Here is a 26,965-nt window from a genome sequence, read left to right as displayed (position 1 = left end):
GCTAAAGGAAAGTGTCATTTATGCAGTAGTTTGTTGAGTCCTCAGTGTTCAGACAAAAACTTCTTCATGAGTAGTAAGATGCTTAGTTTTAGTTCTGACAAAATCAGGTTTTATTACTCATTTTAGAGAACTGAAGATAAACAAATAGTAACTATAGCTGTGTGTGCCTTGAAGGATATTACACAACACACAAATAGATTTCCTTCAACTAAAAAATGAAAAATATATGTAGTTTTTCTATGCATGAACTAATTACACCAGAAAAGATGCACAGAGTGCATGACTTTCTGAAAAATATTTTTCTTTTTTAGTTTAATCTTGCTGTTGAAGACACTGAGAAATGAGGTACCTTGAACTGAGGCTTCAATCTTTATATGAAAGGAGATGACATTATAAAAAGTTGTAGAGTGCCGAAACACTTGTCAAGTGTCCATGTTGGCATTTAAACTTTTTTTTTAGGTTTATACTCTTCCAGAATAGGAACATGTAATAACTAAATATATAAGTAATTAAGGTGTCTTGTTCAACTACCTTTAATTTTTTATTTTTCAAACTTTTTTTAATGAGTAGATTGGCTCCTGTGAACTGAGTTGCTAGGACTTTTGGCCATTGACAAAAATTGTTGCTGTGAAAAATGAAAATGGTATATATGGGAACACTAGAATTCAATTAAATCACATTCTATTAAAAAGCATAATATATAAACTTCAGTAAAGCTGGAGGGTGCATTTTGTCATTTTGACCTGGACTTTGAGATTCCTGCTGTATTTGTGATGAAACAAATACATAATGCAGACTCTTAACAAGTTTTAGGTGGATCTGAACATAAGATGATAGAGATTAAAAAAGAAAACCACCCATATCTGGAGTTTTGTAGGATTTAAGCTTTAATTTAATATCAGAATTGGAGCTATACAAGATATGTTAAAGCAATGTATGCATATCGTTTCAATAAAGATGACATAAATTACCGGTTGAAATTGTTAGCAACCTCTTCTGTTCTGCATGCCGTTTGTTTTATGACTCGTCACACAAAAATGAACCTGGTCCCTAAAATCAATTGCCGGAAAAGTATGAGGCCTTGCATGGTGGCAAGCTAATCAGAACGCTTTTCTTTTAGATAATCTACAGCAGGGATAAGGGGTGTTATTTTGTGTTGAAACATGCTTGTACTAAAAGCTCTGGCAAAGTCAGGAGTTCTTTCTTAACAGACATAACAGATAAAGCTTCATCAATGTGTTTAATCTTTAGCTATCCCACAGTGGTTAAGATCTGCTGGCTCTCTACTTAAATAATGTGATTTTTGTCTAATATTCATTGGGGCAACCATCACTCATAGAGGATATTTTTTAAAAAACATCTGTGCAGAAAAAACCCCAGCTTATAAAAGATGAGGTGCCAGTTCCCTACTACTTTGTGTAAAGTCCTAGATTTTAACAAGGATCCATTCCTCTGTTTGCTGTGCTCTTGCTCTTCTTTTTCTGTCGATGCCAAGTAGTGTTGGCTGTTGCTATTTTGAAAGGGAGTATGATACCACATGATCTTCTTTCCTTTTTCTTTTATGGCAGATTTGCATATTTTATTACACTGAGATAGGCATACATTCATATTTATTGATGGTAGTCCACTTTCATTGTTAGCTTTTCTTTACTACTTTCTGCCTCCCCCCAGCATTTGAATTCAGGATTTTGCAATAATCCAACAGCTCTGTCACAAAATCACTGTGAGTCAAGCCAGTGCCCTCAGATCTCTCATTCTTGAGATTCCTGTAGGTCAGTAAAGCAGGACTACATTGCATGCCTCTGACTTCAGGGAAATCCCAGAACTTGATACAGAAAAGCTTATCAGTAATGAGAATTTTGTAGTGGATTTTATAACGTATCAGAAAATAAAGGAAGGTACTTGGCTGAAGCCCCTAAAATCTTTCTATGTGGGTTCGAAGTTAAGCAAGAGCTCGGGTTTGGTTTATTTCAAAGCATATTTGTAAATATCTGGACACGTATTTGTAGCGCTTAACCCAGCTTGTGCAAATGCTGGTTCATTTTGCTTGGGTTTATGCACTGGAAGTGGTCCACCACTTATTCTGTGTACAATTTAAAAAGAAACCAGTAAAATATTTTGAAAAAGTGACTTCCTTGTATGGAGCTGTGCAAAAATGTGTCTAATCCATACCAAAGACAGAGCAACACTTTCAAAAATAATGCTTTTTGAAAATAAATCCTCAATAACCACCACATGTTTGCAGTGTGTGATGTGTTTGGAAGGGCAGTTGGCAGGGAAACAGGATAAGGGGGTGAGGAGTGGGAAACACATGGGTAGGCTTCCTGACTGTAACAAGATAATAAGAAATGTCATCTTGGATTTCCTTTAAAGGCACAAAGCACTGTAACAGCAGAAGAGATTTGGTACTAATGAACATTCACGTTTAGACAAACGAGCGTATGAAAGAAGGAATGTGGAATAAGTGTCCCACATATTCTTGCATGCATGTGTAAGCTGTATTTCTGTAGAGTTACTGATTCTGTTTACTGAGTTTGAGAGAGATTTAGGACTACCTTATCATAGTTTTGCTATCCTTTCACAGTATCCTCTTTTAATACTTAAGGAAAAGTATATAGCCTGGATACATGCCTGGAGTGTTGCAGCATTCAGAAAAGATGCTTGGTGGAAGTGTGTGCAAATGACACTCCCTTGCTTTGCGTGCTAATTCAGGATTGGAAAGATGGAGTATGATGCCTGTCTAAGTTCCTTACTACAGAAAGCTATTATAATGACAGTTTAAAAAAAAAAAAAGGAGGGGAGGGGAGTGAGAGCTGGACAATATTGTATTAATTTTTATCTGCAATTTTGATGTGGTTAATGGGATTGAAGTCTTTCAGAGGTAAAGGCCCGTTATTTCAGAAACCCGGTGTTTGCCATGTGCTTTTGACATTATTGATGAGTAGACCCATTAATTTGGAAGGTATATCTGGTGTTTAAGCTAAGTGGGATTTGAGTCTAAATCTCTAATTTTTCCTTTAGAGGTTCATGTTTTTATATATTTTACTTTAAAGTCTAGATTGAATTGGGATTTAGTTTTTGAGTGTAAAGGGTACATCTAGGGCTCTGTGTTGCCTGAGAAAGAGCAATGAGAAGAAACTACACCATGTCTTTGGCTTTGTTTTCTCCCTTCTGGAAGAAAATAAGCAGTGAGGATTGCTATTGTTATTTTCTAGGTAGAGAACTTTTGTTCAGACATTCTGCCACCATTCTTTGCTGCAGTGTAGGCTAGAAGCAGAACAGTGTTTCTCAACCCAGCTCACTCTCTCTGGCTGCTCACTCACAAAGCTCCTAGCTAATACACAGATACTCCATGCAGTGTTATTCCTGGCTAGTTCTGGACACCTCGTCCATTGCTGTGCCCAAGAACTGACTATGGAACCCATACTCCCCTCTAGAATAACACAGCAGAGGATGGCAATATAACCCATGATTTTGCTACAGCTCTTAAAAACTTCCATAGCTGGGCATCCAGCCTATTCTTATACTGATGCAGGAGGAGGAGCACAGTGGATGTTACTCTTTTTACTCTGTGCCAAAACATGTAACTCATTACTTTAGCATGTTTCCGTAATTCATGTCTGAAAAAGACAGTCATTGGAAAAGATTAATAAAGCAGACCACACTGACGTGTGCAGACAGACCATCGTAGGAATAAGCTAGAGAGGACTCATATGATCCATGCTTAGCTAGATTTTCCAGCATAACGATGTTTGAAAAGAGAACACATCTGTTTTCTATTATGTTTAATACTGTTAGAAAGATTTCAGACTCTCAACACAACTCTCTATGCAGTTTAAAAACAAACAAAAAAACCCTGTAACTTTAGTTGTCCCTGTGAAGTTAAGAAAAAAAATGTGAACAGGAAGTTACAGTTGTGTCTAAATGAAGTCATTTTCATTCTGTTTGAAAGAGTGTTGGGAGTATGTGTTTCCCGATGTTCTTTGCATGGTTAGTAACCTAGCAACACAGGGGAAAAACAGATTGGGCACACCCATTTCTCAAGCCGAAAAATGCAGCCACAAATGTACAGTGCAGCAAATTATTTAATCGTGTTTAAGTATTTTCCATAGTTAGAGAATTACTAGATTGTTTGAGTCCTCCTACAGCTGTAGCCTTTTGTGTGGATTCTTTTCTGAGTCAGTGTGGCTGTGCGTAGTTGCTGACTTTCCATGCGTACACTGTATACAAGATCCAGCCTGGTTAAGATTCAGGTTTCAGTTTTTCTGCCTTGTACAAAATAGGTTCCATGCTTTGGTTCTTTTTGAAGTTTGTTCATGCAAAGAAGAGTATCAAATAACTAAAGAAGATAAAAATAGTTGGTTCACTCAATAAAAATTTTAAAATACAGCATGAATAACAGAAGGCGGGTGTTGGGTCTTGTAACATAGAATCTATACTGGAACATATACCCTGAGAAAGAAAGGTTGGGTGTAGCAATTATAATTGCAGTGTGAGATCAAGTTTGCTAATGAGAATAACCAATATAAGCCTCTGTCAAAATAAACCCTTAAAAGTAAGTCAAAATAATTTAAATGCTTGACTCTCGGGAGATTACAATCACTGGGCTTCTAGTATAAGTATCATGTAAGCAACTGGAGGATGTCATATGCTAAAGAATTTAGTGTAACTTGCTACCTTCATACAGAGGAACGGAGGAGGAATAGTTGGTATTGTGAGTTAGTATTTCCTGATCCAGGCATGGGTGTGAAGTTTCACTTCTCGGTATTTGGGCAGTGAACAGGAAGTGCTAATGACAGCACTAATGGATTAATTTAATAGTTGGTCATCAGTAGTTGGTTGATTGATTTCACCCTAATAAACTAAGTATTTCCCTTTGACTGGGGGGGGTGGGGAGAGAAGGGAAGTATCACAGACCTAATACTAATAAGGTATATTTGTAGTGGTTTAAAATATGCTTCTAAATGTGGACTTTGCATTTATCTTTGGTGTCTTATTCAGTGGTAGACCAGAATGTTTAAACTGCTTGTGGCAGGACAGGTTTTTTGCTTTACTTCTGCAAAGCTGGCAAAGTTTGAGACCTGGCTGACTGGGCGCTCTACATAACAGGTCTTAGGGATGGCCAAAAGTGTACTTAAAGTAGAGTTAAGATACAATTCTCATGTGCTGTCTACTGACAAAGCAGCTAATGAACATCAGAGGATGTATTGAGCTATTCTGAAAGCAGAAACTATCCCACTTGATGGCATCAAGAGACCAGTGTGATCTGGAATTAAATGGGCAAATGTCTGCCTAGGCAAGAGGAAGAAAGCTGAAATAGCCCCAGCAAAGAGCAGTGTCCTTTGAGGATGAGTAGGTGACAGAAAGTCTTTTCAGCTGTGCTGGAAGGAAAGGACTTCTTATCACCTTGAAAGTCATGACTTCAGAGGGAGATGGCATGCAATCCTGCATGAAGGTAAAAAGTCTTCAGAGTTCAGAGGAACACAGCAACTTCACAGTAGTTGTGCAGAGAACTGGGGGTCTAGTTACACATCAGAAGTGAGTACAGTAGCAGACCTTGCAGCAAAGCATTAAACAGCAATGAACCGTTAATGGATGTGGTGTCACAACAGCTGCTGCTATCTGACTTCCCTGGCTTGGTTTTACCTGACTTAGCCCAAAGATTAGGCTTTCTCTAGACCTGTACAAGTGACAAAGATGACTTTGAGGCATTCCTTGTTCCTTTAAAAATATTACTTCAGGTGTTGAGTAGCTGTATGACCAAAACTGGCCTGAACATGGTCCTGGGCAACCTGTTATAGCTGACTTTGGGCAAAGGGGTTGGACTAGATGATCTCAAGTGGTCTTTTCCAACCTCATCAGTTTGTGGTTCTGCTAAGGGAGAAATCAGACATCCCAAATCCACTGAACAGGAGCACTTTGGGGAAAGCAAAAGACTAACTGCCTAAAGTTTGGAATTTGGCTAAAGCTCAGAAGTAGGTTAAGCTAGTGTATAGGCTGAACATTAGATTTCTCACTCTTGCTAGAGTGGAAAATGACTGAAGACTATTGTTGCTCAACCTGTTAAAGGAGAGGGAAACAAAGGACTTCAGAGCCAACTAGTAGCAATCAAGTAGTATATGTAAGTGACTCCCCCTTCAGTCTTCTGAAGGTGATCAGAAATTTTAAAATTACTGTGTATTCAAATGTGTGTACCGTTATCATTTGCACAGGACAGATAAGGATGTAGAAATGGAAATTTATGCTGGAAAATTTCGAAAGCACTACTGTTGAACAGCTGCTCTTGAGTTAGTATCACCAGATAGGAGGGTGTGGTTGCTGAAAGTCATCCAGATGATTTGAGGCTGCATGACTTCTGAAGTTCTTTTTGGAGTTAATATAAGTCACTTCAGCTCATATCAAATCAAAATACCAAGTCTAGAAATTTTTCTATTAATGTACGTAGGAAAAGATCATCTTTGCCTTTCTCTTGAATCAGATTTTGTCTTACTGGTTTTGGGTAGTCTTGTTGGGGTTTTCCCTTTTGTGATACCTCAAACTGTGTATGTTTCTCTCTGTTATTCTCAAATGGGAAGGCATATGGTTGAAGGATTTGGGGAAAATAATAATATTTGGAATTTATTTTCTTGATTAATTTTGCACTGAAGGAAAAAGTGATGAGAAGTCAGTTTCTTTCAGTAATGTGTAAAAGAAATTCAAGCATTTGTTCCTTCCAACTGCAGGAACAGTTTTGCATTTGCTTATATTATACTTGCTTTCAAAGCTATTGATGTGTTAGAAGGCTATGTAATAAAGGGGGAAATGCATTAAGCTACCCAGTATTTTTCTCTTTAACTGCTTTGGGATTTGCAGCCATTATGGAATGAGCCTTTTCTGCTTTTCTTTGACTGTTGAATAATATCAGTGTCTGCATGACACCTGCTCTTTACATAGAAAGGTTTGGTCAAATATAGAGGGAAATGTTCTCTTCGTTGTGAAATGTCAGTTAGTTGACTTCTATATAACAGCGGGTTTTGGAGTGTTCAAGCCACAGGGGAAAAAATAAAGCCTTTTTCTGTTTGAGAGAGATCATCTGCTGTTGTTTCCTGAGCTAGGTAGACATTGTTGTTTAATGTCTATATTTTCTACATCAGGTCATAAGCAATATCAAATAATACTACAGTTGGAGGGATAAATGAGACCACTGCATGTATATGTGACGTTCCAAATCTACATTTGTTTTGTGGGTTGAATGCAATTTTGATTGCGTAACAGGAGAAATTGCTTCTTAAGCTCCCAAAAGTAGAGAAGTTCATGGAGTCAGCGTGTCAGCTAACATCCAGCTCTGTGCAACAGTTTGTAAAAAGTGAAAATGTACCTGGGATTAATCTAATGCTCATTGAAATAACTAGGTATATTTCCATAGATTTTTAAAGGACACTGGATCAAGACTACAGTTCTGAACCCAGGTGTCTGTTCAGTAAAGGGAGGAGAGGCAGGTGTTAGAGGTGGCATCAGTTTCAGTTGTGGTCATCTTAAAAGTTAGAACAGCTTCATGTATTTCCTCTGCAGCATGGCCTGATCTTAAACTGCTTTTCACATCTAGCCCATCCCCAGTGTGTAATGAATATAGGAGGCGTAGCTGGAATATTACTGTGCTTTGGCAATTTGGAGGGCAGTAGTGAAAGGTTTGAGTAGTGAGTCAAAACTTCTCAAAAACAAAACTGAGATTGGAGGCATGAGATGAACTGGAAAACCAGATTTGACTGAGGAGGTGACAGCACCAAAGTAATTCTCACAGGTCATTCACACAGAAAGCGCACAGCTAAACAGAAGTTGCAGTGTGTAATACCTGAAATGTATATTTGCAGGAAATTAATGCTTTATACTTACCTATCATAGTGTACTTCACAAAAAGTAAATTATGTTCTCTTGACGTAGCACCTGAGAGCAGCTATAATAGTGCTCTTGCTTCATGTCAAAAAATGCCCTTGCATCCTTACCTTCTCCATGAAAAAGCACTGTAATCTATTCAAAGGGATCTCAGTTAAGGTGTCAGCGTACAAATCTTTTTCCACTTTGGCAGCAAAGCTAGTATTTTGTTTGTGAAACATGTTCTTTGTAATATTTACAGGGTGAAATTATCTTGGGGTTTTTACATTGGCAAAAATCTCAGTTATTCCAATAATCCACTTCAGTATGGGAGTAGGCTGTTATTACATGTATGGGAACAAACCACAGTACCAGGTATCATGAGACCAATGCCACAGTGTTAGAAACTCAGCCTAAAAGAAGTTTCTCAGGTTAAAAATGCATGCAATTTTCACTTTTTTTCACAAGGGTTGGCAGATGCAGTCCCAAAGTAGGCAGAAGTAGCTCAGGAAAGTCTACCACATTATGTCAGATCCCCTGGGCAGCTTCCTTTGGTAGGCCTCTCCAGCACCGTATCGAAACACTCTTGAGAATTTAGAGGCAAGGAGATGAATCTATTCCAAAGCGTAGAATAAGGGCAAGAAAAGTAATTTTGTGAAGCCTCTAGTAAACATGTTGATTGCATTTGTTCGGTTTCATTGTTTTCATTAGAGATGTGTATTTGTCTTTTTCTGTCTCTTTCTGTGTAGTACAAGAGCTGTCATATCTAGCTTTTACACATTACCTCTCATTTGAAGAGTTTGCAAAGCTATATAGGGAAAGAATTACATCCTTTACCAATGAGAATTCAGCGGCTGAAACAAGTGACATGTTGAGTTACACAGAAGATTATTTTCAGAAATACATGTAAAATTTATTTAAATTTAGGGGTTTAACATCTTTTAGGTTAAAGCTGTGTCTTCCATAAAGAATGCCAGCACATTTAAGTGCAGTGAAACTGAAAATACAAATTAACAGTACACAATCTTTAGATAACATTTGCAGTGACCTTTTTTTGTGTCTTGGGTTTTCAAGTCATGGCTGGAGTTATTTGGTTGACTGATAGACACTAGTGAGAAACAAAAGGGAACTTCAGTTTGATGTATACTTGCGTTCTAATAATGATTTTTACTTCATTTCAGATTAATTGGCAATGCATCTGTAGCACTTAAGGATCTTGTAGGTAACCAAAGCAGATCTTTTCCCTTCAAACTCATACCGCTGCTAAATGAGAGGGGACAAGAAACTGGAGTGAGTGGCTTTTATTTCCTTATTTTACTGTATTCATGATCAAAATGCTCCAGCAACAGGGATAATAGTGCAACAAAAATATTTTCAAGTTATTTTTACTTTGTAAATGTTGTAGCAAAAGCTCCAGACAGAGGAAATGTTACAACAAGGTACAGTTATGTCTATGCCATCTGAGTTTGTTTAATATCCTTTAAATTAGATACATTGTCTTCTGTGTGTGTGTTATATATTTCTATATATGTGCTATAAATATTGGCCACAGAGTATGTATGGAGGTTAGCCTGATGTTGAAAAAGAACATTTTCCTAAGTACCAGATGGAGGTCCCATGTGCACTGTTTTGCTGTTTTCTTTCTAATATCCACCTGTGTCATAGCACTAATTCTAGAAAGCACATAATTCAGAAGTTCACTGCCAGCTCCATTCAGAAAGTTACACAACAACTTGCTTAACTTTGTTTAGCATGTGTTTAGATTTAACAGAGTTGTTAACTTGTTGTTAACTTAGTTGTTAATAAAGTAGTTTCTAGAACTGGGACCTTGCTGTATTTGTGCATCTAGCTGTTCAGGCACTTGATGTTGCATTCTAGTACACTTAACAAGGGGGCTTAAGGTCTCATCAGCTGTAGTTTAGTATCATGGTTAGCAGGTCATAGGGTTGGGCTTTTTGTGCTGATTCCTCATCTTAATGTTGCAGCTAGGAATAATGGTTTGTTAAATAATCCAAAACCACAGTCAAGCACAAAAAAAGGCAATTCTGTAATTAGAGTGGAAAACTACATCGTGTTTTTCTTCCAGAATGGAGGTATGAACAAGCAATTAGAAGAGCCAGACAGGAAATTTTACTTATGGTTCAGACTTACGTTGTTGATCAGATAGTGTTATTTCTCACTGCCTTTGTTCTTCTGTTTGCAAATTTAGGATGTCACCTAGTTTACCGTTAATGTAGAACTAAATTAGCATTTGTAGAACATCTTACATACTTGTATTGTGAGAGATTTTTCTAAATATAAACACAGCAATTCCATTTGTTAGATACTATTTTAGAGCCTATTCCATTAGCTGCAAATTGTATAATCTTTATTGTTTGTATGTATATATAGCTTAATAAGTTTATTATTTTACTAATAGCTGAAATTTTATTATAAGCTGAGCTGTGACCATGAATAGTTAACTGTTCGTGTACAGTGTTAGCAGAACTTACTGTTTGAAATCAATTGTTGTGAATACTGTATGCTGTGTTAAAAAATGTGTATTTCTCTACAGGCAACAATTGATTTGGTAGTAGGATATGAGCCACCAGCTGGTCCTGCAAATCCAAATGATCCAGGAGGGACCAATACACAAGAAGGTACTTCAGTCTTTTCTTACAACATTATTGTGAAAAGATCATGGAGATATTTAACATAAGGCAAGAAAGCGATTCAGCAGCACTGTTCATCAGAAAAAAAAGTAACCAGAACCAGCATGTCATGATTGCCAGACAGTGAATTTAAAGAAATTAAGGATGATTCAGAACTACAGCTAGGAAGAAAATCGACGTTTTCTGACATTAAAATGTTTTTTGACATTATCTTCTCCAGTGGAATGAAGTAACAAAAGAATGATGTTGCTTAAAAGCTTTTCAAAACAGTTTATGTTTAGGAAAGAAAGGTTTTTGAATGCTTAAAGAAAGAGCAGTTATCTGCTGTAATGCTAGGGCTAACCAAAAAAGCAGGGAAGTCACTTTTTTTTGAAAAATATATTCTGTTACTTTTAATGTCAAGGAGATTTGTGAAAATATTTTCTCAAATCATTAAACTTTTTCCTGTCGAGTAAGTAAGTTTTGAAAGACACTTGTATCTTATATTAGACTTGCCCAAGAAATATTGTGATTAATAGGGAATGTCCCTTGTTATCTCTATATCGTATTAACTAGGCCTTTGCTGAGAGTGTTTTTGAGATTCTCTGGTTTTCCAGACTCTTAAAAGAACTGTGAAGTAGCAACAGGTTTTTGCGGTTGACAGGTGAATACCCTAACATCCAGACTCTATAACAGATGTTATGTGTTTGTGAAGAAATAAATCAGATTGACCATTATCTGCTGATAGATAATAACATAAGAAGGAAAAAATTCAGATTAGGAGTCTTCTGGCATGAAATTTTAATTCCATTGACTTTTCAGAGAGGTGTTCTTGGGGAGTTGAAGGATAGGTAATATAAACACACAATCTCTCTGTTAAATTACTACATTTCAAAATAATTTTATAGAAATGTGGACTTGAAGGCTAAAAACACAAATGGACTTATTTGAGATTATTTTGATATCTTTTTTAAAATGTCCTTAAACTATTAGGTAATACAGGTAAAATAAAACATGGCAGATTTTTAGCTAGTGTCCAGCAACTGCATGAAATTTATTTCAGTGCAAATTATCAAACACACCATAGTTAATTATTGTAAATATCCATTTCCCATGAAATGAAATCACCTCCCCAGCTGAGATTGCTACAGCTGACTTTCAGAAATTAAGTGCAAAGTCAGGGGGTGTGATCAGTCAGTTTAATGGATCCATCCAGGCAGATGGATTTTGAGAGCGTTTTGAAGGTGGGGTTTTCTGGTTATAAAAGACATGGTATGTCAGTCTCTTGTGGTTTTATACGTCTCTTACAAGGATCACTGAGGACTTCATTATGCAAAGTGATCATCACTCTGTGTTGGCAAATGAATTCATAAAGATGAAAAACATTCTGTTAAAGCTAACCATCAGAGACACAGTTTGTTCTTCCTGTAGATTTCACCACAGTCACTGTCCTTCAGTTAAGAAAAGAAGCTGGAAGCACAAGAGAGTGACACACTTTTGTGGTCTAGTTATTTACGGATCCTGTTTTGCAATACTGGAATTTGAGTGTATGATCCAGTATTGTAGTGTCATGTGGTTGTAGAGCAGTATTCCACAGAGGTATTGTGATTTCAGAACTGTCGAAAAGGCTTACTAAGAAACTTTAACTTAACTTATTCCACAGCTAAATGCTGTGGAAGAGAATTCAGAGTTTTATTTTGGATGGTAGACCCTGAATGCCTTTATCTTTTCAGGATTCTAAAGTAAAACCCAAGATTATGCTATAGCCTAGTCTTACTGCTGGGAAACAGCTTCAACTGGAATAAAATTAATCGCTTCTGATGTATTATGAATGAGTCTCTTGACAACTACAGCTGAACTGTACTTTGCTAAAACTTCCATCAGTTGTTCTAAAAAGTGTATTAGATACTCTGCATGCTGAAGAGGGACAGATCTACAGTTAGTTTGGTTAAGATACAAATTTGTTCTTAAGCAGGCTAAAATTACTAGCTTTCAAAAGGAGTCGGAAGCATGTGATTAGCAAAAAAATTGTTGAAACGAGATAATAATGAAATTCTAGTAGAACTCTTGGATATCAGACTGCTATTGCTGTTAACTTTAACATCAAGCTGTACTGTTTGTTTATAATTGCACCTTTTTGTTTTTTTTTTAACTCTCTGAGATGGAGAAGATGATGGAGGTTATGAGGATGGCTTGGATGGTCCAGTTGGTGGTATCACACCAACAGTTCCAAGTGACACAAAGGAAGCCCAGCTAGCTAAACGCATCACCAAAGGAAAGAAAACACGGAGAATCCTTTCTAACAAACCACAAGATTTCCAGGTAATAGATTTATTAAATGTTGCATATTCCCTTTTTCTGCCTGGGGGGGACATTGTTTCTTTCACATAGCCTGAGCATGATTTAATGTCAGATTGTGCAAATCTAATGCACTGTAGAGACAATTAGTGTCTTCATTTGAAAGTCTGTATTTCAACTGTTCTTCCAATTTGCCTTTTAGAGATGTTCAATTTTGTACAGTTATCACTGTATATCTAGATGAACCTTATTTATTTTATAGTTGTATAGATTTCAAAGTACAATAGCAGCTTTAAAAATATGTAGTAAAAGCAAGTAAAAAAAAATTCTACTGAAATAATTATCCCCAACTTGTCTTGTAAAATTCAAGTGTAAAATTATACTCACTCTCATAATTAACTCTGAAAAGTCTCTCCGGTCTATATCTGCCAGGTAGTTGAGCTGTTGGCTAACTTTTTTGATGGTATGGTAAGAAATTGTTGCCACCAGGATGATGTATAATATAGGGAATGAATTAATACAAATAATTGAATTTATTTTTTTTCCTCAGATTCGTGTTAGAGTAATTGAAGGTCGTCAGTTGCCTGGAAATAACATAAAACCAGTAGTCAAAGTTCATGTTTGTGGTCAGACACACCGAACAAGAATCAAAAGAGGAAACAACCCATATTTTGATGAAGTGAGTGGCTAAGAACACTGTAGCTGAAATGTTGGTATTATCAAACGTAGAAAAATAGTTACTACAGCTTTCACTATGATCAGTGAATAAGAATTTGCTAAAATTTAAGGGTGTTTATGGCTAACTATGCATTTTGCAGTTCCCAGTCTCTTCCTTTATGTATTCACGTCACTGAACACATCTCCATCACTGGCAGTCTTAGCAGATAAAGCTATCTAGAAGGAAGTCAAACTTCAGCTGAGACATGTGGAATATGTTCTTTTCATTTGACATAATAGTTATTTTCAATAGTTGTATGCAGGTTATAAAATCACATCGAAATTAATTAGGAATTGTTGTAAACCTTTATGGAGCATGCAGATGAGCTTTCAGTGCAGCGTTTTGTGTCAGTGACTGCCACACAGAATCTGGAGAGTCATTGCCTTGCTACCCGTAATTTGTAAAAGCACAACTAGATTTCTTTATCCAGACAGGGATAGGTACATCAAACACTTAAATACTGGAGAGAATTTAAAGCTGTGTAAGGGACACAAGAATGATCCCATGTCTGGAAGACTGAAGTTGCAAAGTTTAAGCTTTAATAGAGTGCTGAGGGATAAGTCTCGTTATCTGGACATGTGTGGAAATTTCAAAAGATTCTGGAACAGAGTGGCAAGCATATTTAACACATGCGGGCAAAACCAAGGAAGTTACAAAACTTTGAGACTTGAACTAAGCTGTAGGTAGCGGTCAAGATTTATGAAGCAGTGGTGAAATACAGGGAAGGGAGAAAGCCAGTTGCACCTTGTATTGAATCAATTCCTAGGCAGTCTCAATATCCACACTAGGCTAAAAGTGGATAGGAGGGACCATGTGTATGTACCCTTCCCTTTTGTGGGATAAAGTACTGACTGGATTATAGGTGGGCTCAAAAACCAAACTTAATAAGGCATATACTATTAATTGTTTGACAGCATGAAGAAAAATATATCGTTTATTAGTTTATTTGTACTATCAGATTTATTCCTGTGGCCTTGACTTTGAAAGATGCAAATCATTACAATCGCTATGACCACTAGCCCTAAACAAGACCTTTTTGACAACAACAGAGGTGGCTAGACCAGGATTGAATGTCCTGGAAAATTAACAACCTTTGTAATTCCCAAAGTTGTTCCCCTGAGGAGAATGTGAAGTGCAGAGTGAAGAGCGAGGGCAGTGCTTAAGGTCTGGAGCATGGCTGTGCCTACTGTATTCATTCAAATGGAAGTTGTGACTGTCTATTTTGTACTAAGTTTATTTACTAAATTTAGGCGTTTTGTTTTGCACTGAATTATCATAGAATGTGTGCAGCAAGGAGGCAGGGTAAAAGTACTGTAGCAGGCATGCCTCACAGGCCTCTTAAAATAATGTTTTTGCATTCTGTTCAGATAATTATGTGTTTGTCATTTTGAGATAGGTTTTTTGTTTGTTTTTACCCTAACAGATCTTTTTCTACAATGTCCACATGACTCCTTTGCAGTTGCTTGATGAAACAATTAGCATTCGGGTAAGAAAAATTGCTGCATGTCCAAAAGGCTGCTGGGTGCATATAGCCTTGTTTGTCCATTTCACTGTGATGTTCAGGAACATTCCTGTTTCAAGCTTGTCTGTCTTCTTAGGTATATGATTCTTACTCTCTACGGGCAGACTGTCTAATGGGAGAATTTAAGGTGGGTATGAAACAATTTCCATATCTTGACTAAATTAAATAAAATGAGAGAATTTTTTTAAACACTTGTTTCAAATGTTTAATTTAAACTACTTTAGCGTGGGGCCAGAGAATGACCTGATGATGTCTTGCTTCTCATGCTAGAGACCATTTGCTCAAAGCACTACTAAACAGTTTTCTTATCTCAGTAGAAGATTATTGTTAAAGAAAATTAGTATGTTTTATATACCAGGTTCTCTAACTCGCATCTAAGAGAAAAACAATATTTACCAAAAAGTAATTTTTTTCCTTAAAAGCTGAGGTGAATATTTGGTATGAGGTAGGGTTTGAAGAGACAATTTTAGTAGGTAGCTAATAGGTAGAGTAGTGATATGTTTGGCAGCATAAAGATACACATTCTCAAGTGATGTGGAAAGGTGTTCCTTTGGTCAGAAGTTTGTTAAATAAAGAGATGGTTGGCAGAGTCTCTTAGTTAAAGTAATTTCTGTGGTTTTCATGATATTAATGAGATTGTCTGTATTTGTAATGGTCAGTATTGGGAGGTGGGCATCTGCCTGCTGAAGGTGCTGCTGAAGCAATACAGAGAAAGAATTCACATGACAATTGTAATGGCTACTGGGATCCTCTGTTACAACGCTTACAATATCAGTGTTGGCTGTATTTTCTGTGTGCTTACTTTGTACTGCACAAATTCAGTAGATCTCTGGACCAGCTTTTCACAAAAATATGCAAGTATGGAAGAGTGCTCTAAATGAAGCAGTTTCAGCCACAAAGCTGGTTTCTTTTGCTTCTGGCTGCTTATTATCTGTGTAAATTCTAGTGATTCAGACAGTGGTATATTGCTTTGTGGAGGATTGATCATTCACTAAGCAGGTGACAGCATGTTGTTCAGCTGCTTTCTGTTCCTACAGGCACACATTCCAGAGGAAAACCCCAAGGGTAATTCTCTCTAGAAAGTCACCCTCTCAGACTTTACCTGCCACGAATACTAGCCCAAATTGCAATGTGCAAACATACTTACCTTCCTGAACATGTTTGAAATCAATGAAAACAATGAATACAGTTGTGGTATATGTGCAATCTTGTCCAGATTTGACAGTGAAGGGAAAAAATGTTCCATCATCTTCGTAAAAGGAAATTATTCATTAAAAAAATAAGCTTCATTTCTGGAACTGGAGGATGAGATGTTGAGCAGGAAGTAGAAACAAGAGTTCTGAAAAGCCTGTCTGAACATTAAATAGTGGGGGAAACAGGGAATTCAAGAGGCAGTAAGCTAACCCCATCTTCTGTCTCTGGTAAATGAAAAAGCTGGGGATCTGAGGAAACAAGAAAGTAACTACAGCTGTTAGTTCTGCTACATCTTTTCTTGCATTTTCCTCTTGGTTGCTGTATGCGTTCAAAACTCCTCACTTTTCAATGTAAGGCATTTTTTATTTCTCCTCCCAAGAATATCCTATGTAAACTTTCTTTTGTTTGTGACAAGAGGGCAATGTAGTAGTACTCATGAAAAACTTGAGGGGAGTTTCCCTAGCATTTTTCTGTTTTGGTATTTTTTTCGGAAATAATACTTTTGGTCTTTATTTCAGATTGACATTGGCTATGTTTATGATGAGCCTGGTAAGTACCAGTTACTTCAGAGCTTCTGTACTGACTTGAAACTTGCAAGTTCAAACATTTCATTAAATTTTTAAAGTAAAAGAGGAAATTTAATGGAAAGTTATTTGAGATTGCTGCTTTAAGTATTAAATTAAAAAAAAAAAAAATCCACCAATATATAACTCCTTTCAGTGGTTCTAGGATGAAGTACAAGCACCTAAAATTTGGATGTTAATTTTGGTATCAAAGACCTAACATAAAAAATAATGCAGAAAGCGCCTGTTAATTATGTCCTTGAATTAGTATGCCACAACATTTTAACACCACTACATTTCTTGTTTTGAATGGCACTATTGAGACCTGTCTAGGACAGAATTTAAAATAATTAGGTTTAGGATAAAGCATACTTTTGGAACTGTTGACTTCTATTTTATTATTTCTACCATTTGGTAATGGATATTGTTGGGTGTGGGTGGTGGTGTTTCTTTAGGCCATGCAGTCATGAGAAAATGGCTTTTGCTGAGTGATCCTGAAGATACGAATTCAGGAGCTAAAGGGTATATGAAAGTCAGCATGTTTGTCCTGGGAACTGGAGATGAACCACCAGTAAGTTTCATTTAAATGTTTTTCTTCCCTTCTCCACCCCACAGATATTTGTGCATGTGCCCCCAACGTTTTTTTGAATGCTGTATAATTCTCTGTGTGCAGTATTTAAAAGTAAGACAAGGTTTACAAGTTGTTTCAAGGACATCCAGTATTAAGTGGCTAACTCAAAGCTTGTATTTTTATCCTGTCCAATAAAGCAATCCCTGGACAAGCTCTGGTTTTGTTGATCTACCATTTGTAGATGTTTCTTCACAGCCTGGAAGAAGTAGAGATGTGTTAGCCTGGTGTTGCATTCAAGTTAATATGTAATTCTCCTTAGCATGGCTAATGAGGCTGAGCAACGTATTGATACCAGTTCCAGGACTAAGTCAGGAATGTCTCTGCTGCTACGTAATGTAGACAAGCCCACAGAGAAACCTAAGTACCAGAAAGCTTCAAATATTTGCCAGGTGAAAATCAGACCCATCAGTAATGACAAGTTTAGGCACAAGTAATTTGATGCATATGAAAGCAGTAGGCAGTTTTAACAATCCAGTCGTTAACTGCCTGCTGTTCTACTAAGGCAGAAACAGGCCCTTTTCTCTGTGATGTTTTCCTTACTTGACCATTGTCTGTAGTTTAAGTTCTGCTGTTCTTCCTGCCTGAGATTTTTGCATACTGCTGCTCCTTAGTTAAATGTAACATGGTCCCCAGAACCACAGATCTCCTTGTTCCAGGTTAACTCTGCCATTCTGCTATCCTCATGACTCTTAAAATCACAAGCATATGTCTAGTTATTTGTGGTGAAATCTTTTATGTCGTCCTTTATTTTGAAAGGAGGAAGCAGTAAGTTCTGGTAAATTATATCAGAGTTGTACACATTTCCTAATTGCAGTGAGATGTCTTACTTCAATATTCATCTTGAGATGAGTATGAAAATTGCATGAAGTATGGCATTGTACGAGTGCCAAAATCGTCATCAGATGATGGTGATTTTAGAAGTGTGATTATAATCAGATCCTGCAATTAAGTGCTTCAGAGATAAAAATTAAGTAAAATAATTTAGGTAGAATTAATTTTTGTGGTTTGATAACTTGATAAAATCTCATTCTTTTTAATGAAACTGACAAGTCTTCTGCCTGAAGAGTGTTGTGGGCACCGGTTTAACTTATCACCTTAATTCTGTACATTGCTTTGCCTTTCTTATATACCAGATACTATGTACCACTGTATCTCCCAACAGGTTGAAAAAAGGGAAAGAGATAATGAAAGTGATGATGTGGAGAGCAATCTATTATTACCTGCTGGAATTGCACTTCGATGGGTCACTTTCCTTCTCAAAATCTACAGAGCTGAGGACATTCCACAAAGTATGTTGCTTGTTACTGCTTGCTCATTGGTGTCTTTGATTACCATCAGAAATATTTGTGTTAGCTGTTCAGAAACATTCCTAGAAGGTAAAACATCTTGAGTGTTTTACATTGTTACCTGAGCCAATAATTCTGTAATGGCTCTCGCAGCCCATTTCAAGTCTTTTGGTAATGCTCAGTAAGTCTACTTAATTCATGTAATGGATAATTTAATGTTACCCATTAGATTAGTAATGTTTATTTGTTGCTGAGTGGGCCACATGGCTTCTGGTAGTGGGAAAGAGTCATCTTCATTAGCCGTTCTGCAATTGCAGAAGTTACATGCAAGTAACAACATTCAGGTACAACTGATCTGCAGATAAACTGGATGTTCTGAGCAGGTCTAGCTCAACTGTACAGTGCATGTGTCAGCTTCCTGTTGGATCCCAATCCCTGCCCGCTTTCGAGAGGTTATTGGGCAGCTGGTTCCCTGCAGCCCTCTTTTCCAGGGCCATTTAGATCCTGGTAGATAAGTAGTACAGCCTGATGGCCTGCTGCACCTTCCTCTTCCCATCAATCCTTCATAGGTGCTTATAGCTGCAGCTGTTTTGCAATGGGGGAAAGGACACCAGACTGCTATCAGTCAGCTGCTGCTGTGGTGGCCAAGGCAATCTGTATTGCCACCAGCCTGCTCCTGAGTGGCCACAGGAAATTAGTAACTAGAACCAGAAAGCTGCTTGCAGTTTGTGGGCTTTAAGCTGAGCACCATAAGCTTAAATAAACAGCCTTGGAGGGCAGAGGAGCTTGTAAGCAGTTTGACCTTAATTTGTTTAGTGAGATACTACTTTTGTCAACTCTATATTGCTAAGTCAAAGACTATTTCTTTCAGTATATGGCATATGTGTTTTCTGATAGAATATAGCTGGCTTTTTATCCCTTCTTAGTGCAATTTCTCACCTGTATCTGTGACAACAAATGACAGTGTCTACAGGTATATGCATAACTTTTTTCAAATACAACTGTGTCTCTAAATTCAGAAGCAAATCAGCACTCCTTGTGATATTTCAAAAAATTGTATTCTTGAAATTGCTCCTGAGCCTAAATTCTCCATTTTTACCAGCAACTGTTCAGAATTTTGCTTCTCAGATTAGACTTCACTGTACCTAGATCTGTAAGCTGGTTGATTTTGATGGGATTGCTGTGGGCAATTTATTATTTTGGCTGAATAAATACAATAAAATGAAATAATAATGAAAAGCATAAACCTGAATTTCTTCTTTGACCCCTCTCCAGTGGACGATGCTTTTGCACAGACTGTCAAGGAAATATTTGGAGGAGAAGCAGACAAGAAAAACCTGGTAGATCCATTTGTAGAAGTTTCTTTTGCTGGCAAAAAGGTAATTTAGTAACTATTTAAATCTTTGCATTCCAGTTGTAGTCCTGAGAACAGATTTCATACACCAATGTAAATTTTTAAGTTTACAGAAATTATGGAATCAAAAAAGGGTTAGCCCTAAAGTTCACTGCATAAAATAAGGATACACTACAAGGTACAGTAGAATGGGTATAAAGCTGATGACTAATAAAAGGAATGTATGACTAATGCTAGGAACTGATGCATGCCAGATTGCTTGCCTGCAGGTTCTTCCTGAGTGCTTTTTGTAACTGATGGTACAGATCTTTCTGGACAGGTTAACAGCATTTGTACGTTTTATTACTAATGTGTTCCTTAGAATACCAAATTTGAGCTGAAGCACAGTTGCACAACCTATATTCATTGCTAGCCAATTTATTTATTTTTTTTGTAAGAAGAAAAATATCAGTCCTTTTATGATGTTATATAGTCAGGTTGTCACACCCAGTACTATAGAGGATTTTCAGTAGACGTGACTAGCAAACAATATAGAATATATTCTTCATCTACTCTGACATCTGCATAAAGCAAGCTGGAATCAAGTCATTTCTTCATATCAATTCCCTGCTGTGATAAGATATCAGTACAAGTGTGAAAGCACATTAAATTGTAGCTGGTGGAAATAACAAGTAGGGTAACTGCAGTCGCAGGTTTAAACACGGTTTCAAAATTTTTTTTTCTCTCCAGTAGTCATTAATGCTGCATATGCAGATCAGTTTAGCAGTATTTACCAACTGAAAACTAATGGCTCATTGCAGCATAAACTACTCTGGATTCATCATTAACTACTACCACTCATCTTACCAAACAGTATGATTCATCCTAAATCACAGCTAGTATATGGGGTTTTTTGTCTGTTTTATCTTTGATGTGCTCTATAGTTGATTTCATTTTTTGCAGGTTTGCACAAATATAATCGAGAAAAATGCTAATCCAGAGTGGAATCAAATTATTTATCTTCAAATCAAGGTCAGATTTCTTTTGTCTTGTTTCTGTAGAAAACAGCCATCCTTTTGGAACACAGAGCATTAACATAACAGAGGTGAAGTAAGTAATGGATTATTTAATTGCTTTGCTTTTTTTTCAGTTTCCCTCGATGTGTGAGAAAATAAAACTTGCAGTTGTTGACTGGTGAGTTATGAATTTTAATTAAAGTTCTAGAAAAGGTAAATTTATATTAAGTGAAGAAAAGTTTGGTTCTATAGATGTCAGGTATTTTTACAGTCCATGAGAGTATTTAAGCGAGTGTTTAAGTATCTTTATGGTCTCTTTACAAGAGACTTGATCAGTAAAACATGGGAGTATTGTTAATTTTGTGGGGTCAGCACTATCATTATTTAGGTGATAGTGTAAAAGTCAGGTGACTTCTTCATGACACAGCCCACTCTTGTAACTAGCCATTACCATCTGTGTCAGTAATATTAAAGCATTCCAGGTGATAGAAAATGTGTGTATACAGTCCTGGAGTGCATTTAGTCACTGATAGCTTGCTTCTGTGTAGGATGACCAGCATTATATTTAAATAAAATCTTTCTTTTTTTTCTTTTTGTAGGGATCGTCTTACAAAAAATGATGTAGTAGGAACAACATATTTAAGTCTCTCAAAAATTGCTTCTTCTGGAGGAGAAGTTGAAGGTAATTGATTGAGCAGTATGTAACTTACTGTCTTCTCTTGTGCTATGAGTAATAGCAAAGATCAGTGTTCTGAGAAAGTGTGTTTTCCTATAGTTCCTCAATTCTGTAGCAAGAAGATTATCTGTTTCTGGAGCTTTCCAAACAATGCTCCTAGAAAGTATATTGTGGGACTTTTCGAAGTAACGTATTAGAATTCTAGTGTTTAAATGACATCATCATGGAAATTGCAGCATCTAATTCAAAATACAGTGTCCTGTTATATATACAAAGTTAATGAATTACTTTAAATTTGTGCTATCACATAGTTTCCTGAATTTGGGAAAGTACTCACAATCTATCATAAGTAAGACATGCAAACTTACCCAGAGTCACTGTTTCAGAATCTTGGGCAGTAACAGACAAGACTTCTTTTGTCACCTTATGTGTGTCTGTTCTTACTCTGGGAAGAGAACCTAAAGCTGGGGAATGTGCCTGATCAGTTATCCTACAGAGCTACCTAGAACCACCTGCTCATCTCCTGTACACTACTAGGCTGCTTTCAGACGCTGGGAAACGTGGATCAGCCTCTGCTCTGATCGGTAGCTTACTGGAAATGGGCACTGCATCTCATTGCACAAGTACTCCAAAGTACTACTTAGTAACCCTTGTTTTAGCATCTTCAGTGAATTAAGGTTTGAATTGCAGCGCTATGATCACAGACGATGCTTCAATCAGTATAGGTGACTGGATATGTAATTTCATAAAAACTAAAACAAAACAACTATTAACGGCAAGAAAACAGATTTAGTTATGCAGGATATGAAGTTCCTAACATGTTGTCCCCAGTGGAAAATACCTTTATAATAAACCTCTTCTTTACGGTATTATATAAAACATTTTTTGTGTCAAGATTTTGGGAAAAGTTTTTAAAAAATCTGTTACCTTTATGGTCTAATATAATACTATGATTGTTGATTATTTCTTTGTGATCTTTATCTATAATCTCCTCCTTTTTTATATCAAGATCTTTCATACAGTTCAGCCAGCTCCATGACAAGGTTTCTGTGTTAATTTGCCAGAAAAAAAAGTTTTCTTTTTAATGAACATAGTATGGCATATTAGTTCTCCATACAGAATTGTAAAGTTCATGGCTGAATAGGTTTAACATTTATTCACTTGGCTATCTATGATAGGTTGAAGGACACTGGCTCAAAACCATTCCCACTGTTGCCCCAATAAGAGTCTAAATTACTATTTTTTCTGTTGTGTTTATGAAATCTATGTTATATGTACTCGACTGAGACAGGCCAGTTTGTCCTTGGTTGCTATGTCAGGAGTTTAAAAACAAAATTAGTGGCTTAAATCCTGTAGTGACTTGAGGCAATTATTTATCTTATTGGGTGGAACAGTATTTTCAGTCACATAACTTCAAAGTTACAACCCAGTCCTCTTAGAAGTACAGGTGTTGAAGTAAGACCTTGTGCAAACATTCTTTTTCATACCCCACACACAGCCAGGCGAGTTGCCAGGAGGCAAAAGAAAGGGTTACAGAAAAAGGCAATGGGAAATCAAAGACAGAAGGGCTGGGCTGTTGGGGAAAATTCAGCTCTGGAGATCACTTGTACTACCCACTTAAGTGTGTAACTTGAACTGCTGCTGGGTCACAGCTCATTTATACTTCAAACCCAGGCACCTAGTAACTGAGAAAATCTTATTTGGATAGTCTCTCTACAAAGGTACTGACATGGGAATAGCCATTTCCATGTAAAATCACAGATTACCTTCCCTTGAGGTCAATGCCTTGCCTGAAGCCTCTTCTGGCTTCTGAAGGATTGGGGAAACTGAACTAGTCTATGGGCTTCATTTACTGAAGATATTCTAATGGGCCCAGACATGTAGTGGTTTTCTTGAATGCTTTTAGGATTTTAATAGCGTTTTAATTTTTTTATTATTATTTGGGGGGGAGGGGGGAGAGGAGGAGAATTATACAAAGTTGAAACAGAAGCATCAAAACAACATACTTTGTCAGCTACATGGTTTGGGTTTTCTCCTTTGGAATTTGTACAAGAGTACCGTCATATTTTAATCAGGAAGGAAAATTCTAGCCCACATGAACTTGATTTTTTCTCAGGCCTTAAACTTTATTTTAAAAGCGGATTGCTTTGTGATGTATTTGTTTTTAAAATGCTATTGTCACTTGTCATGTAACTTCTTCTCTTTTCATAATATAGAATTTTCATCTTCGGGAACAGGGGCTTCGTCATATGAAGGTTTATATCTTTGTCTCTTACTGATTTTTCTTTCCATTGCCCAAACTGAGAAGTATTGCCTAAGAAAACTCATCACGATAAAAAATATTTTTAAAGATTTACTTGTCTAAAAGAATTCATCATTATTATTAAAGAGTATCAAAACATAACTAACTTTAAAAATCAGTTTTGGCACTGGAACTGGTTCGAAAATATTTCTGTTCGGCTGGTGCTTCAGGCTGTTTTAGAGTTGAGCAGGCAGTTGCTTCAGTTCTAGTCTAAACTTAGTCTAACAATGGCTTGCAATTTTTAACTTAGCTATGAGTTTGCAACTATATTTGTATATATATTGCAACTATATATTTGCAGCTGCGGAGCCCTGCAGAAGTAAATAACTGCCTGAAATAATGAATGGCGCTTATGCTTAGCTAGCTGTATAAATAAAATCTGAAAAACGAAATCTGATTCTGTTGAAACCTGAAGAGATGGCTTTTTACAGAACTGTCTAGCCTGACATCCAGTTTTGAAATACTTGGTGGTAAATATTTATAGTGAGAAGTAAATACAACTGGAGTGATGTTGAGAAGTAACAAACATTCATTCATACAAATACTTCATTTACAGTCTTTCTTTCTTAACAAAGTAATAAGTTAAAAGGCTGAAATAACTTTTTAATGGCTTTCTGCAATATGTGACTATCAGCCTTTTAAATGTAAACAGCTTAATTTTAAATGTAAAGAAATAAAAAATATAGTCTCTTTATTCTGGGTTAAGGAGATTTTTTTGTGTAGTTTTGTATTTCAATTTATATTCTGTTTCATTTTTTAGCATCAGTAAGTAGTGAATGTATTCATTCAACACAGATCAGTACCTTAAATCTAGTCCTAATGAGATCTGATATGAGCAGTTCAGTGCTGGAGTTTTTAAAAAATTGGGTGGTATTCCAACAAGAGTCTTGAGTTCTTTTTCATTCAAATTCTGATCTGTTTCTGATACAGATGGAAGGATGCGAAAGTATCCAAATGCAAAATAGAGAACTGCAAATCTTTATTTTGTATTTTGCAGATTTTATATGATTTTGTGCTGACAGAAAATTACATCAGGACATCATATTCATTTTTATTATTCATGTCACTCAGTAATCACAGTGCCAAAGTGATACAAGGTGTATTAATTTTCACTTTGTTATCTCAGCCATACTTTCTGGTGATAAATGCATCCTTCTTTGTGCTGCAGACCACTCTAACTGGTATATGTTGCAAGGTTTAGAAGCCCAGTTCAGTTTTTTATACCAGGATCATTTGTTCACAGACAAAAGCTAGGATTCAAGATGGAAAGGAATACAGAATCTCTCCTGTTCGCTCAAAACTATGGAGTATTCTTCTGCATGTGCTGCTTACCTTGTTCTAATTCTCTTTGCACTACTCATCAAATTTATTAATCAATAGCCTTGGTATATATTTGATTGTTACTGAAGGAAGAATCAACTCCCTTAAGGATAGAATTTAATTTTTTTTAGAGTTTTTTATAATCTCATTCATCTAATAAAATTGCAAGGCACGAATGCAAACCCAAAAGGTAACAGTAGTAATACAACTAAGGCTTCCCTGTATTTATTTTTCTGCTAAAAAACAGAACACTGTTCAAAAATACAAAGTTACGACAGTAGGGATTAGCAATAGAAATACTTTTCAAGTTCTTAGATATCTTAAGTATCTGAAAATAAACAATAGCTTTAGTGTGCAGTTTCCTAGCTTAGCTATTAAAACTGACAAAAATGTCTAAATCCTTACTAAATTTTTTTATAGCCAGATTAAGACATTGGGAAAATTTTAATTTGTTAGTCATGGAATAAGAGTAGTATACAAATCAGGGTTTACTGTCACTGGTATTAACTGAGTTTGCAGCCTTATGGTCTTTTATGAATTTTAGCTTACTGAAAAGGGAGTTTGTGAGAAACAGTGCACTGCAGCAGTTACAGTTAGAGTTACAGTAGTTTGTGTTTACCTTGAAGTATAGGCACAGAAAAATTACACTAAACATTGGAACAGTAGGTTTAACTGTTCTGCTGTAAGCAGTAAGGGTTTTTTCCGCTATGGTGTGCATCTTTTTTGTAGCTGTTTAGCTAGAACAAGCCTGTGCATTTAAGTGATTGCAAACGTTGCTTTTACTCCGTTTATTTCTAGAAAATATGTTTTCTGTTAAGATAAGAGCGTATTACTTCTTCACAGAAATAAAAACCTGGTATTTCGAGTGAGGCAGAAGTTCTGTTTATTTTGTGAGTTTTTTACTGCAATGTAGTATCTAGTAAGTATTGTACAATGAAGGAAGAGGTTAGGAACAAGTACAGTCACTGATATAATATATAATTACTTAACATTCATATAGTATATCCAGAGAATAAAGTGTTCTTACTTTACTAATAACTAATACCTAACTAATATCTAACATTTGTTCTACTGGCTTAATAGTAATTTTATTTGCTTTTCTGGCTCTGAATGATAATTAACAAAGAGATAATGGTAATGTTTTCTGTTAGTAAACACTGGAGAAACTGAAGTTGGCTTTTTACCAACATTTGGGCCTTGTTACCTAAACTTTTATGGAAGTCCAAGAGAATATACTGGATTCCCAGACCCATATGATGAATTGAACTTTGGAAAGGTCAGTTTCTTTGTTCATTGTTTTTAATCAATGAATGAATTTGTTTTAATGGTGGGGGGTTTGTTTCACATTACACTCTCTTTGGTGTGTTTTTTTTTAATAATATTTTATATTTATGATTAATAAGGAAGTGTGATAGTATTTTCCATTCTTAACTGTTTTTGTTTTAAATGTCTTTTTGAAGGAGCAGCAGTGTTTTCAGTGATTTTCACTATCTGCATGTATTTTTATTTCTTATTTCCTTGTTTTTCTAAACATGTATTTTTCACTTCTATAATTAATTAAAGACAACTGCTTTATTTCATTTGTTCAAATATGTACATCCATGCCTTGCAGAAGTTTTGAGAAC

The 26,965-nt window shown here is 36.3% G+C and overlaps 1 protein-coding gene across 3 annotated transcripts in view; it reads left to right on the top strand.

The window, feature by feature from the left end:
- MYOF (myoferlin) overlaps nt 1-26,965 on the top strand; it is a 72,134-nt gene that overhangs the window by 8,821 nt on the left and 36,348 nt on the right. For all 3 annotated transcript variants that reach the window (XR_008823946.1, XM_056352271.1, XM_056352270.1), the window contains exons 4-18: nt 9,033-9,141; nt 10,406-10,490; nt 12,643-12,803; nt 13,330-13,458; nt 14,921-14,983; nt 15,096-15,146; nt 16,732-16,762; nt 17,232-17,347; nt 18,570-18,696; nt 19,969-20,072; nt 20,990-21,058; nt 21,177-21,220; nt 21,642-21,724; nt 23,935-23,973; nt 26,492-26,616. Coding sequence is in view for 2 of the 3 variants with exons in the window: in XM_056352271.1 (XP_056208246.1) it covers nt 9,033-9,141; nt 10,406-10,490; nt 12,643-12,803; nt 13,330-13,458; nt 14,921-14,983; nt 15,096-15,146; nt 16,732-16,762; nt 17,232-17,347; nt 18,570-18,696; nt 19,969-20,072; nt 20,990-21,058; nt 21,177-21,220; nt 21,642-21,724; nt 23,935-23,973; nt 26,492-26,616 (1,336 nt within the window). In the remaining variant the exon portion in view is untranslated. The remainder of the gene's footprint in view (nt 1-9,032; nt 9,142-10,405; nt 10,491-12,642; nt 12,804-13,329; nt 13,459-14,920; nt 14,984-15,095; nt 15,147-16,731; nt 16,763-17,231; nt 17,348-18,569; nt 18,697-19,968; nt 20,073-20,989; nt 21,059-21,176; nt 21,221-21,641; nt 21,725-23,934; nt 23,974-26,491; nt 26,617-26,965) is intronic.

Source organism: Falco biarmicus, chromosome 9 (assembly GCF_023638135.1).
Source record: "Falco biarmicus isolate bFalBia1 chromosome 9, bFalBia1.pri, whole genome shotgun sequence".
Taxonomy (NCBI): domain Eukaryota; kingdom Metazoa; phylum Chordata; class Aves; order Falconiformes; family Falconidae; genus Falco; species Falco biarmicus.
This window is presented reverse-complemented; position numbering and strand designations above follow the sequence as displayed.